At 44.5% G+C, this 16,009-nt stretch overlaps 1 protein-coding gene across 2 annotated transcripts in view; it reads right to left on the bottom strand.

Moving 5' to 3' along the window:
- Positions 1 to 416: 416 nt before the first annotated feature.
- The window catches only part of LOC137520734 (cytochrome P450 4A12A-like), a 51,285-nt gene continuing 35,692 nt past the window's right edge, over positions 417 to 16,009 (bottom strand). For both annotated transcript variants that reach the window (XM_068239032.1, XM_068239033.1), the window contains 7 exons: positions 14,767 to 14,918; positions 12,418 to 12,524; positions 10,558 to 10,748; positions 7,635 to 7,768; positions 2,815 to 2,879; positions 2,018 to 2,100; positions 417 to 969 (listed from right to left, as the gene is read on the bottom strand). In XM_068239032.1, the coding sequence (XP_068095133.1) occupies positions 741 to 969; positions 2,018 to 2,100; positions 2,815 to 2,879; positions 7,635 to 7,768; positions 10,558 to 10,748; positions 12,418 to 12,524; positions 14,767 to 14,918 (961 nt within the window). In that variant the 3' untranslated portion in view covers positions 417 to 740. The remainder of the gene's footprint in view (positions 970 to 2,017; positions 2,101 to 2,814; positions 2,880 to 7,634; positions 7,769 to 10,557; positions 10,749 to 12,417; positions 12,525 to 14,766; positions 14,919 to 16,009) is intronic.

The following is a 16,009-nucleotide window of genomic DNA, read 5'->3' as shown; positions in this document are numbered from 1 at the left end:
CCCTGCCATGGCCCGTAGATGCTCAGTGTCCATTTCAGGATCGACACCTCGGACGCTCATCCCTAATTGAGAGTAGTTTCAGGAGGGTTAGTGTACACGGGCAGAGATGGGCTTCCGAGTAGCAAGCTACTCGGAATTAAAATGCTAATGAATTGCTGATTAATCAGCTGTGACAGCGGGTGATGGGGGGGGGGGGTTAACTTACCCAGAATTCTGTGCAATAGTCTCCATTACGCATCATTACGCCGCATTCCACTACTCACTACCTATGCTTCCTCCTTCCGGCTTGTAGGAGGAAGTGCGGTAGTGAGTCATGCAACGCAGCTCACTGTTCTCCTATGATGCGTAATGGAGCGCAGACTTCTGGGAAAGTTCACCCCCCGTCACCCGCGGTCACAGCTGATTAATCAGCGATTCATTAGCAATTCCATTCCGAGTAGCTTGCTACTTGAAATTACTCGGAAGCCCATCTCTGTACATGGGTAGGGGAAGGATTGAGTTAAAAATCAGGGAAAGGAGGTTAGCGCCCGGGGCCTATTTCCGAGTCTGTATCGTATCCCCGCATGCGAGTGGGGCAGGGAAACGCTGCCTATATCCCTAGTGACTTGCCATCCAGATCACACTGCGGTGAGAGTCTAGAAGGTATGCTGCTGATTACCAGCAGCACAGAGCCAAATCTAAATGAGGAGGGGTTTGAGGTCCTGTCCCTGTGTACCCCTGTATGAGAGGCTCCCCATCCTTTAGCTGCCAGTGGTTGCCGGCCGCACACTGCCCTCTGCTGGTAACTTCTCCATACAGTCCCTCTCCACCTTCTTCAGGTTTATATGGATCCCATTCAAAGATCGGAGGACTATTTTGGGGGCTTTCATCGGCTCGTGTTCTGGGTCAGGAAGCAGATGGAATCTCTGCAGCGTCAGAGCCACGCCCACCTTCATTTCATTTATGGCAAAGTTCTGTCCAATGCAGTTCCTGGAAAACAGAAGATGGTCGGGGTCACTGCACCATGTGATACGTTTTTTTTTATAAAAGTGCAATAAATTAACAAAATACATTCCATGCAGATTTGGATTGGTGCAATTCCCAGTACATGCTTTCTGTGAGCTAATCTTGTTTTGTACATAATTGCCACTTCTACCTAAAATACCCATACAAAGTACCAGGAGTGTAACTACAAGGGAGCAGCTCCTGCAACTGTAGCGGGGCCCAGAGCTGTGAGGGGCCCCCAATTACTAACCTTCACCCCCTCCGATAAAGGGCACCATCATTCAGATCAGGTCTTTTTGTGGCTACACTTGTTTTATAACCCTTGTGAGATGGGCCCCCAGGCTATGAGGGGCCCCAAGGGGATGGGTGTGAACCCTGGGGGGCCCCATCCAAGTTTTTGTTGTTGGGGGGAGGGGCATGATTTGTAGTTAAAGAGAAACCATAACCAAGAATTGAACTTCATCCCAATCAGTAGCTGATACCCCCTTTCCCAGGAGAAATCTATTCCTTTTCACAAACGGATCATCAGGGGGCGCTGTATGGCTGATATTGTGGTGAAACCCCTCCCACAGTATTTTGTCAGGACCATGGTGCTGACGTCACACTGTGGGAGCCGTGTTGCATTCTGGGAAATAACAGCTGTTTTCAACTGACAAAAAAGCAAGCAGCGTCTCCTTCCACTGACATCACCTGCCTGCAGTAAAAATGTCACCATGTGATACATATCAGAATGTAAATCAGGGAGAGGAAATATTTTACAATGAGTAAACACTAACTAAATCATTTATACATAATTATTGTAAACATTTTTAATTTTTATTACATTATTTTCACTGGAGTTCCTCTTTAAACCACTGCAATGTACACTCAGTTTACCCTACGTAGATTTAGAAAGATTGTACAGTCAAGGTTGTATCATTAGTGGGCACCTTTCGATTTTTCTTTAGTAACATTGACTTTTTTCAATGGGAATTAATTATAGCTAAAACCTCAGTACTAGTTTGATATTTTTTCCGCACTGACATATTCTTACCGTGCTCCTGCGGAGAATGGAAGGAACGCATGTGGATGTCTGCCTGAGGAATTCTCTCCAGAGAACCGGAGAGGGTCAAACACCTGATAAACAAACAACCATCATTAAAAAGTTATAAAAATATACGTATTTCTATATATAATAGTGTATTTGGGTGCATTTTTACTTTTTTTGGCCACAAGGTGGTGCTACACTTAATTGCTTAGTTCTGTAAACAGTACAGGGAAATAGTAAGTGTTTACTTTCACTTTGTTAAAGGATACCCGAACTGACATGTGACATGATGAGATTGACATGTGTATGTACAGTCCCTAGCACACAAAAAACTATGCTGTGTTCCTGTTTTTATTTCTCTGCCTAAAAGGGTTAAATATCAGGTATGTAAGTGGCTGACTCAGTCCTGACAGGAAGTGACTACAGTGTGACCCTCACTGATAAGAAATTCCAACAATAAAACACTTTCCTAGCAGAAAATGGCTTCTGAAAGCACTGTTCTGCCCACAGTAGGACGTGTGTACACACTGTCGGCAGATTGATAAGACTGTTTCTGAAAGATCCGCTCAGCGGTCTTATCAGTCTGCCGACAGACTGTACACATGTCCTAATGTCGGCAGAACGTCCGCCCAGCATGAGGGTCTGACGGACCCGTCATTTGTGAAAATCTGGGGTGTGTACGCGCCTTTACAGTTAAGGTGAAAAATAAGTAACCTTTATGAATCAAGCCCAAAATTTCTTGGTGTTGCGGCTGCCCTGTGAATGTGGGACAGTAACATTGTGCAATATGCAGGTTACATTACCTGGGGGTCTTTCCAGAAACTGGGGGACCTGTTAATACAGTAAATGCTCACGATAACCTGTGACCCTGTCCAAAGAAAAAACAAAAAACATGATAACTATTCTGGGATATTAAGCTATAATACTGTAATCATATGTTAAATAGGAAAACTTAATGGTTAATGATTAATTGTCCCGAACGGTTCGGCCGCGAACTTATTCGCACAAACATCGGTGGTTCGCGTTCGTGGCAAAACGCGAACTTTATGGCGAGTTCGACCCGCCCCTATACTACATCATTGGGCTAAACTTTGACCCTCTACATCAGACAGATGACAGCCAATCAGGCTACACTCCCTCCTGGAGCCCCCCCCCCCCCTGGCAACTGCGTCGGCCATTATCTCACTCTGTGTTGCTGCAGTAGTGAGAGAAGAGAGAGGAACCTGCTGTAGACATAGGGAAAGCTTAGTTAGGCTCTTGTAGCTTGCTCCAAGCTGATATTTGTTGTTGAAAAGCACCACAAAAAGTGTTTTTTTTTGTGTGCCACTGACCCTTCATTATACAGCCCTGTGTGTTGCAGCAGACCCTTGCTAATTGCTATACTGTGCAAGGCCCAGCACATTCTGTGCCTACCTTTTCACACTGCACCTGTGTGTGACAGCTGCACATTTATAATACCAGTCCGACTGTGCATACCTGTTCATGTTCACTGCACCTGCGTGAGAGCATGCAGTGTTCTATAATACCAGTCACTGCATAACTGTTCACTGCACCTGTGTGTGACAGCTGCACATTTGTAATACCAGTCCGTGCATACCTGTTCATGTTCACTGCACCTGCGTGACAGCACGCAGTGTTATATAATATCAGCAGTCACTGCATAACTGTTCGCTGCACCTGTGTGTGTGACAGCTGCACACTGTATTGATACCAGTCACTGCATACCTGTTCACTGCACCTGCATGACAGCATGCAGTGTTATATACCAGTCACTGCATACCTGTTGTATATTGATTTTTATTGAAAAAATATATACAAAATATACAATACAATAAATAATAATGATAATAATGATATTCGTGATCAAGGATCACAAAAGCAAAACATACATAATCGATATATACATTGTATATCCTATACATAATGTATTAGCAACAATACTATTTACACAAGCTGATAACCACATCACAAACTACCTGAGCAGAAGAATACTCATTCAATCTACATTCAAAACCAGACAGGACAACAGGAAACATGAATCCATCACCCTACACCCAACAAGTGACTATCACCAGAAACAACAACCACTCATTCTGCCATTTATGCAGGAGGGGTAAATAAAGACAAAAACATCAAAATCAACACAGGACAAACAAAGAGGGATAACTCCACTAATTATGTCTGCGGCCAATCATCAAAAAAGGTATGAAAAAAAACCAAAAAAAAAACTGACTGCATACCTGTTCACTGTACCTGTGTGTGTGTGACAGCTGCACATTTATAATACCAGTCCGTGCATACCTTTCACTGCACCTGTGTAACAGCACACAGTTTAATATACCAGTCACTGCATACCTGTTCACTGCACCTGTGTAACCGCACATTGTTGTACCAGCAGTCACTGCAATCTGTTCACTGCACCTGTCTAACCACACATTGTTGTACCAGCAATCACCTTTTCACTGCACCTGTGTAACCGCACATCGTATTAGTCAAGTCAGTGCATACCTTTCACTTCACCCCCACAAACACACCTAATCTAAAGTATAGTCAGGGCCGGATTATGTCAAAGTAAATCATCTCTTCTAGTCCCGCAGCGCAGCCATCCAGCGCCCCGCGCTGCACTAATAGCTGAATTCCAGAGTTCCCCAATCCCTGCATCTCTCTCTCACTTCCTGATGTGTTAAAACAATCAGGATCAATCATAACGGTCACCTGATAATCCATTCCTTTCTTTGTATGACAGACTTACAGATCGATGTGAGAAATACCAGAGTTTTACATTACAAAGCAGATAGAACTAAGTTCCGCTGAGTTTTAATACAGGCATTCCCAAACATCAGTGAGCTCTGCAGTTTCTTCACATCTTTTACAGCTTTGACACTGACCCCAGCAGTTGTTAATTTATCTAATCCTAATTTATGACTGTTTTTCTTTTTTTTTCCTAGTAGCAGTGGTCTCTTCTCTTCCTTAGTTAACGCTTTCCTGACTCATTTTCTTTCCTCCAGCTCCTACCATCTATGAGACTGCAGGATAAAAAATGCTGTTTTCTTCCCTTTCATTGCTAAACTGTCATTTTAAATGACACCTGAGCAGTGGTGCTCATCCAAAATTTGGGTATCCGAACTATCCAGATAATCTGAACTTTTTCCACTATCCGAACTTTGAATAGCAATTCGGATATTTTTTTAAAATCTGAATAGCACTATCCGAGCAAACTCTGATTTCCCATCTGAGAGAGAGAGAGGGATTTTAAGTCCCCACATCATTAAAAAAACATGATGCTACATGTCTCATTTACCCTAAAAAAGGTTTTAAAGGCAATTTAAATAAACCTTCTTCAGACTTTGTTCCCGTATACTGCCAATATGTTAGCGCACACCACCATATGTACATTCAGCATTCAAAAGAGAAGCATAGATTTTTCAGCAAATATAAATAAATGTCATTCAGATACTTTAGGCTAGTTACACAGCAGGACGTTGCGTTTAGGGGACGTTATAGGGCACATAACGTGCCCCTAACGCAACGCCTGGTGCTCTCTGGTGTGGACGTCGGAGTGAGCCGCGTTGTGCAGCTCACTCTGGCGTCTGTGATGCCGTGATGTGTACTCTTGGACGCATGCGGCATCACGTGGTCCCGCCCAGCCAATCGCCGCACAGAGCGGCCGCTCCAGGAAGTAAACACTGCAGGTCACTGAGTGCAGTGAATATTAATTAGCCATGTGCCCGGCCGCTCTCCCCTCCCCCCCAACATGACTGAGCATGTGCAAACAGTCTAACGCGGCTTAGCCGCATAGAACGCACAGCATGCAGCACTTTGCTGCGTTACAATGTAACGCAACGTGGGCAGTGTGAACAGTCCACTTGTGTTACATTGCTGTGCGTTGGGGGAGCGTTACAGGCTGCACTATCGTGCGCCTGTAACGTCCCTGTGTGCAAGAAGCCTTAAAGTGGAGCTGAACTCTTGCACAGGACAGAAGGAAAACAGAGATATGTACCATGTATGTATTTCGAGAGCTTGTCTAATTCCTCCTTCTCTGTGTCACAAGTTGAAATTTGATCTCTACACTGTGTGTGTCACCTGACTGCCACAACAGCTAAGCTCATTTGAAAGCACAGGACGTTAAACATATGTCTGCTTCCATAAAAGCAGGAAGTAGACACACTGCAGATTTATTGCAGGATTTGTATCAGCTGTAGCAAAAATGTTTTTACTGAAAGGTTATGTTGTTGTATATCTTTTAGAGCAGAGAGGAAGTTCTGAGTTCAGGTCCACTCTAATTACAACAGAACATCCAAAGTGGGTCTTGATAGGATGTTTGCTACTTACCTGTTCTCAGTTTTGGATGGGCTTCTCTCCATTGAGCTGCACTGCCACTTGTTGGTGGCTCCGACTGCAGCCAGTCGTACAGAGGACAAAGAAGCAGCGCATGCTCTGGCCACTCGCGCTCCCTGTAATTTCTCGCTCCTGCCCAGATGTGCACAGCAACCGAGGCCAGTACAGTGTTATGCATTCTTGACAAGTACCGGTCATATATCAGCGTCATTTCTCAAGTATGCATACCCAGAACACTATCGGCTGCTGTGCACATTCGGGCAGGAGCGCAATTCGCAGGAATTATTTGTTGAATGAGGGGCAGAGCAGCACAACTGAGATGAGCCCATTCAAACCAATGATCGCTACTCAGAGTGTTTTTTTTTTTTGGGGGGGGGGGGGGGTGCGCTTGGTAACAGCAGGCCTAGGGCACTGAAAAGTACAAATCCAGCCCTGAGTATAGTCCCCTGTATAGGAGGAAGGGAAGGTTAGTAGTTGGGGGCCCCCCTCAGCTCTGAGCCTCCCTAGTGATCACAGGGGCTGCTCCCCTCTAGTTACACCCCTGGTTGGGAGTTTACAGTCATTGGAGCAAACCAAGCCATGACTCACCTACCTTCAGGAAGACTCCGCCTATCGCAGAATGTGATTGGAGCAAACTAAGCCATGACTCACGTATCTTCAGGAAGACTCCGCCCATCTCAGGATGTGATTGGAGCAAACCAAGCCATGACTCACGTACATTCAGGAAGACTCCGCCCATCGCAGGATATGATTGGAGCAAACCAAGCCATGACTCACCTACCTTCAGGAAGACTCCGCCCATCGCAGGATGTGATTGGAGCAAACCAAGCCATGACTCACCTACCTTCAGGAAGACTCCGCCCATCGCAGGATATGATTGGAGCAAACCGAGCCATGACTCATGTACCTTCAGGAAGACTCAGTCCATCGCAGGATGTGATTGGAGCAAACCAAGTCATGACTCACGTACCTTCAGGAAGACTCCGCCCATCGCAGGATATGATTGGAGCAAACTAAGCCATAAATCAGATACCTTCAGGAAGACTCTGCCCATCACAGGATGAGATTGGAGCAAACTAAGCTATGAATCACATACCTTCAGGAAGACTCCGCCCATCACAGAATGGGATTGGAGCAAACTAAGCTATGAATCACATACCTTCAGGAAGACTCCGCCTATCCCAGGATATGATTGGAGCAAACCAAGCCATGACTTACATACCTTTATGAAGACTCCGCCCATGGCAGGATGTGATTGGAGCAAACCAAGCCATGACTCACGTACCTTCAGGAAGACTCCGCCCATCGCAGAATGTGATTGGTTTGCTCAGTGTTCGCGCAATTCCTGGAACAGGTGGATAAAGTCGCAGACTCTCCTTTATGCACATTGTGGTGTAGAGAATCTTTCTGAGGTCCTCCCTGGATGCAAACAGTACAACAACAACAAGGGCAAGGGTTATTGTGATACAAAATAAGGACCTGGTACCGAAATCAATGAAAACTGATTCCCAAAATTATCTGGGGCTGAATTCTCTTAAATTAAGCAATAGTGATGAAAGACTACAGCCCTTCCCTAGGACCTATCATTTCAAAATGGCAAATAAGCAATTTTCTTCTCTATTATAAATTTAGAACTTTTTTTTTTTTTAAAGCACTTAAAGGACAGCTGTAACGATATAGAGGCTGCCATATTTTTTTCCTTTTAAACAATACTAGTTGCTTTGCTATCCTGCTGACCCTCTGCCTCTAATACTTTAAGCCATAGCCCCTGAACAAGCATGCTGCAGATCAGGTGTTTATGACATTATTGTCAGATCTGACAAGATTAGCTGCATGCTTTTTTCTGGTGTTATTTAGACACTACTGCAGCCAAATAGCTCAGCTGGGCTGCCAGGCAACTGGTATTAGGACCGGGCTGTTTCTCAAAGATCTGTGCTGCGTGGGCTCTCCAGCCTGCAGCACAGATCGTGATAATGGCAGGGCGATCAGACTTCCCCCCCCTTTTTCCCCACTATCGGGATGTCCTGCTTGGGGGGTCTGATCGCCGCCAGCTATCCAGCTATTATTGATTTGCGGGGGGGGCTCCTCAAAGCCCCCCTCCGCAGCGTTTTCTGCCCTCACCTCCGTTCCCTCCCTCTGGTTTCTCCTCTGAGCGGCGCAGGACAGACACCCGTCCTGCGCCGGATAAGTTAGGCTTCTGCCTATCAAATGACGGTGATCCTCGGCCAATCAGAGGCCGGGGATCGCCGATATCCGTCACGGTGCTGCTGCGCAGCAGCGCCGTATTGATGTAAACAGCGGAGATTTCTTCCCCGTGTGTTCACATTATATGTGCGAGCCACGATCGGCGGCTTGCACACTGATCACGGAGACACCCTCCGTGAAGTGGCATGGAAAGGTGACCATAGACCAGAAAATGGAAATTTGCAGGGATTAATTAGATTATGAAGTCACTGATAAATTTACATAGGCAGTGGCATAATTTTGCATCCCTGGGCCCCAGTGCTGAAAATATTAAACTGGTCTACACCGCCCCAAAACTGTCCTGGTGAGCAGCTGTGTTATCCCTTCCTTCTCCTGCTTGTGAAAGCACCCTATCCACTTCCTGTGCCTCTTTGTAGCCACGCCCTCTGTATGATGTCATAAGGTCATGTCTTGGTTAGCACACCTGTAACACGTGCATTTAAGACTTCCCTATAATAAGTGCAGGCGATTTGTCCCCACAAAGTATGTGCAGCCAGTATGCCCTATATAAAGATTATGTCCTATGTAAAGATTGCAGCAATTGTTTTGTACAATATAATAAATCAGGGGCGGTTCAAGTAAAAATTGGGCCCTAGGGCAAAATTAGCCTGGGGGCCCCCCCAACAGACACCCCCTGACCAAAAAGCGTCATTAGAGGCCCTTTGTTGCAGCCAAATTTCCCTCTTGGGCCCCTGAGCTGGCTGCTGACCCTCCCCCAATCACCTCCCAACTTAACAGACTCCCTGGGGAGAATCAGTTAAGATGGGGAAGGACAACTTGGGGGCCCCTACAGGCTCTGGGGCCCTGGGGCAATTGCCCATTTTTTCCTACGGTAGCTCCGACCCTGTAATAAATAAAGGGCCTTACGGCAGGTATTGCAAATATTGACCCCTCCCACCCAAAAATATGGCCCACTTATCCCCACACATACGTTGTAGCTAGCGAAAAAACAAAACAAACTTATGATATCATAAATTGTATGTGTAGTACGGATAATGAATAGAACATTAGTAAAAAGAAAAGAGTCAACTTTTTATTTTCAGTTATATAGCTGGTTTTTTTTTAAATAACTGTCACAGTTGCAATTTTAAAACCAAACTCTTTCCTTTAGGCTATAAAACAAAAAAGAAATAATGACCCTTTGAACTTTCCTGCAGTAAAACCTTATCTAAAGCTTGTCTCTTGCTGTTTCTTGGGTGTTTAAGTGCTTCAGATAACAGGACTGTCTTCGACCCTGTATGCTCTATTGCATAGATAACAACTGAAGGTTTTTTTTTAATTTTAACTCTTCCTGTACTGGAAAACAATATGAGACTCTTTTCTGTGCTACTAATTTTCTATTTCTAAGCTGTACTATACATTGCATTAATAATCTCATACGTTTATTCTCGCTTCAGGTTTGCTCTAAGTTGCTTTAAAGAGGAACTCCAGTGAAAATAATGTAATAAAAAAGTGCTTCATTTTTACAATAATTATGTATAAATGATTTAGTCAGTGTTTGCCCATTGTAAAATCTTTTAAATCCCTGATTTGTATTCTGACATTTATTACAAGGTGACATTTTTACCGTTGGCAGGTGATGTAGCTGCTGCATGTTTTTTTGGCAGTTGGAAATAGCTGTAAACAGCTATTTCCCACAATGCAGCAAGGTTCACAGACCGGAAACTGCCAACAGTACCTCTGTCCTCAGAGCTTCTTGTGGGAGGGGTTTCACCACAATATCAGCCATACAGCACCCCCTGATGGTCTGTTTGTGAAAAGGAATATATTTCTCATGTAAAAGGTGGTATCAGCTACTGATTGGGATAAAGTTCAATTCTTGGTCAGAATCTCTCTATAAGCTTGTGCTGTTCAATCAATAGCAATACTTCGGCAATATAAGTAGCAAGGCAGATGAGACACCAATCACTTGGTTCAATGATTTGTTTTATTAAGCAAATACAATGATTAGTGTTTATTCCTACCATCCTATTGTGTCCTGGTCTCCTAGGACTTCTACGATCTCCTCCCTGCACTTCTTTTGGTGTTCCGGGTATTTGGCCAAGCAATAAAATATCCACGATAGCCCGCTGGCTGTTGTATCGTGTCCCTCAAACATGAAGGTGTCTACCTCGGCTCGCAGGTCTTTGTCAGACAGGCCTTGACCATTCTCATCCTGAAACAACGTAAAATTGACTGGTAACAACTTACATCAGAATGTGACTTCACATAGCGGGGCCAGGGTGGTCATTAAAGTATTTCTTGTCTTAAAGGACAAATCAGAGGTAAAAAACAACCAAGATCTACTTACCTGGGGTCAGTTAGAACCAGGACAGTTAGAACTATGTCTCATGCTCCCTGTCACCTCCTTTCAACCAAAAAGATGGCTGCTCTCATGAAATCACCAACCATTGCCTGTTCTGGTGGGTAAGAGATTATAATACCTATCTATTTTAATGAACATAACTAATGTAATTTAATGACAGTATGTTTGTTTAGGCTGGAGTTCCTCTTTAAAGGACAGGTCTGGGGTAAAAGAAACTTGGGATTCCTCCAGCCCCTGGCAGCCGATCTGTCCCTCACCAAAACTCTGCTTTCAGTCGGTGTCCTGGGGTCCCCTGTTGCAGATGTCTTTTACACCTGCGTGGCCACACCACTCGCGCTCCCTTGGCCGGGAGCACTCTGCGCAGGAGCAGTTCTTCTGCGTCTGCGGAGAATGCTACAGACTACATGAGCTTGATTGCGAGCAGCGCCGCGCGCTCGTGCTGGCGCAGAAGATGCTGACCTCTGCAATGAAAGGGACCCCAAGACACCGGCTGGAGTTAATAAGCAAAATAGAGCAGCCTGCCGTGCAGCATGCCTGACTCACCTCTACTGATATCAGGTACATCCATCCAATCCACCCAGACGCAGCAACTCCAGAATCCACCCCGAGCAGCAAGAGGGCACCTCTTTTATCCTCGCAGGCATAGATGTACAGACGTGATGTCCATGCCTGCATCACGTGACGTCGGGGGAGTGCCGCTGCGGCTGGAAGCCATGGAAACCAGTGTCATCATTAAAAGAAGATAGGACATAGCAGTTTTACCAGTGTGACTTTCCTATACGCTGGAAGAGTTAATTTCTTTCACTATAGATCTGCTTCGAGTCTATAGCTCCGCGCACACACACTAGATTAAACCTGGCCAAGAATCTAATGTGTGAGCAGCAGCCTCCAGCCACTATCGACTGTTTGGCCAAGAGCATTGTTCTTCCCACCTACCTCGCCCGCTGCGTGACATCACACCCGCGCCACACCAACCCCCGCCTAGGAACAGCCTCAGCCCAGCCATGTTGCCTGAGGAATCTGATCTCTGACAGGCGACATGCATTGGCTTCTACGTGTGTATCAAGCTTAAAGAGGAACTCCAGTGAAAATAGTGTAATAAAAAAGTTATTATATTATAATTATGTATAAATGATTTAGTCAGTGTTTGCCCATTGTATAATCTTTCCTCTCCCAGATTTACATTCTGACATTTATCACATGGTGACATTTTTACGGCTGGCAGGTGATATCAGTGGAAGGAGATGCTGATTGCTTTTTTGGCAGTTGGAAACAGCTGTAAACAGCTGTTATTTCCCACAATGCAATGAGGTTCACAGACAGGAAACTGTCAGGACCATGGTCGTGACATCTCACTGTGGGAGGGGTTTCCCCACAATATCAGTCATACAGCGCCCCCTGATGATCCGTTTGTGAAAAGGAATAGATTTCTCAGGGGAAAGGGGGTATCAGCTACTGATTAAGATGAAGTTCAGTTCTTGGTTACGGTTTCTCTTTAGACCACATTTATCTTTTTTACCTTTGCACACAGAAGAATGTCAAGAAAATCCAGATGTCTCTTTTGGCTGATTTTGTCCAATTCTTTCTCACATTTTAGCAACTCCTTTCTCTGCTTAATCACTTTATCTACAAAAACAGCCAAACAAAAAAGAAAAAAAAAACATTCTTAGTTTTATTGGTTATTTCCCAAATCTATATACTACCAACCTGTTTTGCACCTCATTGGTGGTAACTCTTCAAGGCCGTTATTCAATTCACTTTTTCTCCTCTGATATTTTCACACCTTATCAATAAAATGCTTTCTAAGCCACCAGTTAGCAAGAAAAAAACATTGGTGCTGGAAAAATCTTTTTCCAATTTGCAGTTACTAGAATTTCAAAAAAATATACAAACTCAACTTGCCCTTTTCTCCATACTTAGGACAATGCACTGAACGCTCTGTTAGGAGTACTGCTACTATGTGGCTCTCCCGAAATTCCTACTTGGCTGCAGGAGTGACTAGTTGCACTAAGACCTATTTGTAATCCAATTCATTGTACAACACTGCATAATATGCTGGTGCTTCATAAATAAAATAAATAGTAATAAATACAAATAATAATTTGTAACATATAGAGCCAAACTGCCTCTACAAGTTGACTAATAAAATGTTAGCTTAAAGTGAACCTCAAGACTAAAAATCTACTCAGCAGAACTGAAAAGGCTTGGGGCTTGATTCACAAAGCAGTGCTAACCTACTTAGCATGTCTAAAGTCTTTAGACGCGCTAACCAGGGTGCTAAGTAGGTTAGCACTGGATTTCTCAATCAGATCGCGTGCTAACTTTGCACGCTAAGTCCTATAGGCTTTAATGGGCACTTCGAGCGCAGCGCCCTGCGCTCTGTGCAGTACGCGCGTAAAGTTTTATGCGCATAAAGTTTTGCGAGCGTAAAGTTTTATGCACGAAAAGCTTGTTTAGACATGCTAAGGGGGTTTTCACAGGCGTGCTAACAGTTAGCACCGCTTTGTGAATCAAGCCCTTGGTGTTTCTTTAACAGTTTCACAGCATCAGAGCTTTGTTTTTCTTACCCAAGCTTCATTTTTAGCTGCACAGAAGAAAACTGCCCGGGCATTTTTCCCCTGATGCTGTGCAAAGCATGATGGAATGTCTGATGTTGTTCTCGTTCTGCTGTCTTGGCGCAAATTTGTTTTTTTTTTATTTTGAATTTGAGATATTTGAAGCCTAGCGCGTGCAGCTGGGGTGATCAGGACAGTTGGAACTGTGTCTCATGCTCCCTGTCACCTCCTTTCAACCAAAAAGATGGCTGCCCCCATGAAATCACAAACATTGGCCTATTTTTTTTAAACGGAGTGGGTAAGAGATTATATTACCTATCTATTTTAATTAACATAACTAATGTAACTAAATGACAATATTTTTGTTTAGGCTGAAGTTCCTCTTTAGAATTCCATAATTTTTATCCACATCGTTTTCATTTGTGTTATTATTTAAAATACCGTAGCCTGTTGAATAAAAAAATAATTAAAATCTGATTTTTCTTAAAATGGGACTGTCAGCCTCAAAATCAAATTCCATTTACCCACTGCTCTGTGTTTATTATGCAGCCTGCAACCTGACCCTGCATTGCAAGCATTTCAATATAACCATAAATGTTTCTGCTGTAATAAATCTTATCTCAGTCAGCCTGTCTCTAGTTGGTACATTGCCAACTAGAAGGAAGCTTCATCTCCTCTCCCACATTCCTGGTCCTCACGGATAGGCTAAGAAGGGAGCTACCCCTCACCCCTGTGCAGAAGCTGCTGAAATATAACCTATGCTGTGCTCACATGTGTTTCCAAAGCAAGCAAGATATGACAGTGCAGTTTCTAGGAGAAAAAAAGAGTAAGAGAGGAAATTACATCAGGATTGGCTTCAGTCAGAAGCAGTAAAGATGGAAAATGCCGGGAACAGTTTTCTCTTTATTTACTATATAAAATTCACTGAAATCAAAACATGGACAGTACAATACATCTGTTATGTAAATAGAACAAGTATTTATCTACCTATATATGTGTTTTTTTCCCTGGGGATATTTTGGCTGTCCCTGTTGCTTTAAAAAATAATAAACAGTGATGGATGGCCATTACCTTTGTCATATTGGGCCTCATGCACTAGTATGTAAAGTATGGTACAGTTGCCAGTCAGAGGGAGCGTATGGCAATTTTACCATTACTAGCGCAGGAGGGACTCCGACCGTTAAGCCATTAGTGGCACATGCATTACGTGCAATAATGAGTTAACGCCCGATGCCCCCCCCCCCTTCCCCAGTAAGGGTAAAATGGCCGTGCGCTCCCCATTATCATATAAATAATGTACATATACAACCCACCTGTATGCTGGTGCGCTATCCTCTGTGCTTTTCTAAACTGGAATCCATGGGGACTCAGGGAGTACAGCAGATCATTATGATAGAAGAGATTCCGGAATCTGTGATCAACCTCATTTGACAGCTGATAAACTGCTTTTATATAGTCGCTCTCACTGAAAGATAAAAAAAAAAATAAAATAAATAAAGTTCAAAAAAAAATTGTAACGCAAAGATTCCACCTATAATTTGTAAATGTATTTGTACTACTTGTGTCCTGAGTCTATTTTGCAACTTAGAAAAATATTTAAAAAACGTAAAAGAGACTGTACTAAAAAAAAAACTTCCCCTAGGGCAGGTATGTCACACCGGTCCTACGAGGGCCGAGATCCTCACACATTTTTGATATAGCTCAAATTAATTGATGGGTCTGAATCGGGAAAGGCGTGGTCCATCAGGTAGACACACAGTCCTCTCTTTCTCAGTCCATCCTAAACACTGGCATGGATCTGGCCCTCCAGGCCTGGAGTTCCACACATGTGCCCTAGGGGGTACTTACCTCAGGAGGGGGAAGCCTCAGGGTCCCAATGAGGCTTCCCCCTCCGCTGTAGCTGCAGGCAATCCAGCGCTGGTTTCCCCAAAGTCTCCCACAATCCTGGCTCGACAAGCCTGACAAGGCTTGAGATATTTACCTTTCCTGGCTCCAGTGGGGGCGCTGTTGTGGCTCTCTGCACAGAGGTAGGCGGAAATAGCCGATCTCTGTCGGGTCCGCTCTACTAGACAGGCACAGGAGACTTGCACCTGCGCAGTAGAGCGGACCAACAGTGATTGGCTATTTCTGCCTATCTCCGAGTGGAGAGCCAATACTGCACCTGCGCTGGAGCCGGGAAGGTAAATATTTACATCCCCGCTGTTCGGAGGGGCCCAGCGAAACTGCCATGAGACACAGGAGGACGGGGAAGCCTCAATAGGATGCGGAGGCTTTCCCCACTCAAGTTAGGCACCCCCAGGGGAACTTTTTTCGTTACAGGTTTCTTTAAGAAACTCTGAAGTCTCCCTATAATGAGGTTTTTAGTTTAACATTAACATTATAGTCCAAACTAAAACGCCACAGAACAGCTGCTGAAAACCCCCTCGATCACCCCAAACTCACGGGGGTACACGGAGGCAACTTCGGCATAGGGGCAGCGCGGCTCTGCCTCTATGCGCATCAATCAGCGCGGATCACCGCCTCTCCCCCGCCTTTCTCAGTCTTCCTTCACTGAGA

The sequence above is a fragment of the Hyperolius riggenbachi genome, chromosome 6 (genome assembly GCF_040937935.1).
Source record: "Hyperolius riggenbachi isolate aHypRig1 chromosome 6, aHypRig1.pri, whole genome shotgun sequence".
NCBI lineage: Eukaryota > Metazoa > Chordata > Amphibia > Anura > Hyperoliidae > Hyperolius > Hyperolius riggenbachi.
This window is presented reverse-complemented; position numbering and strand designations above follow the sequence as displayed.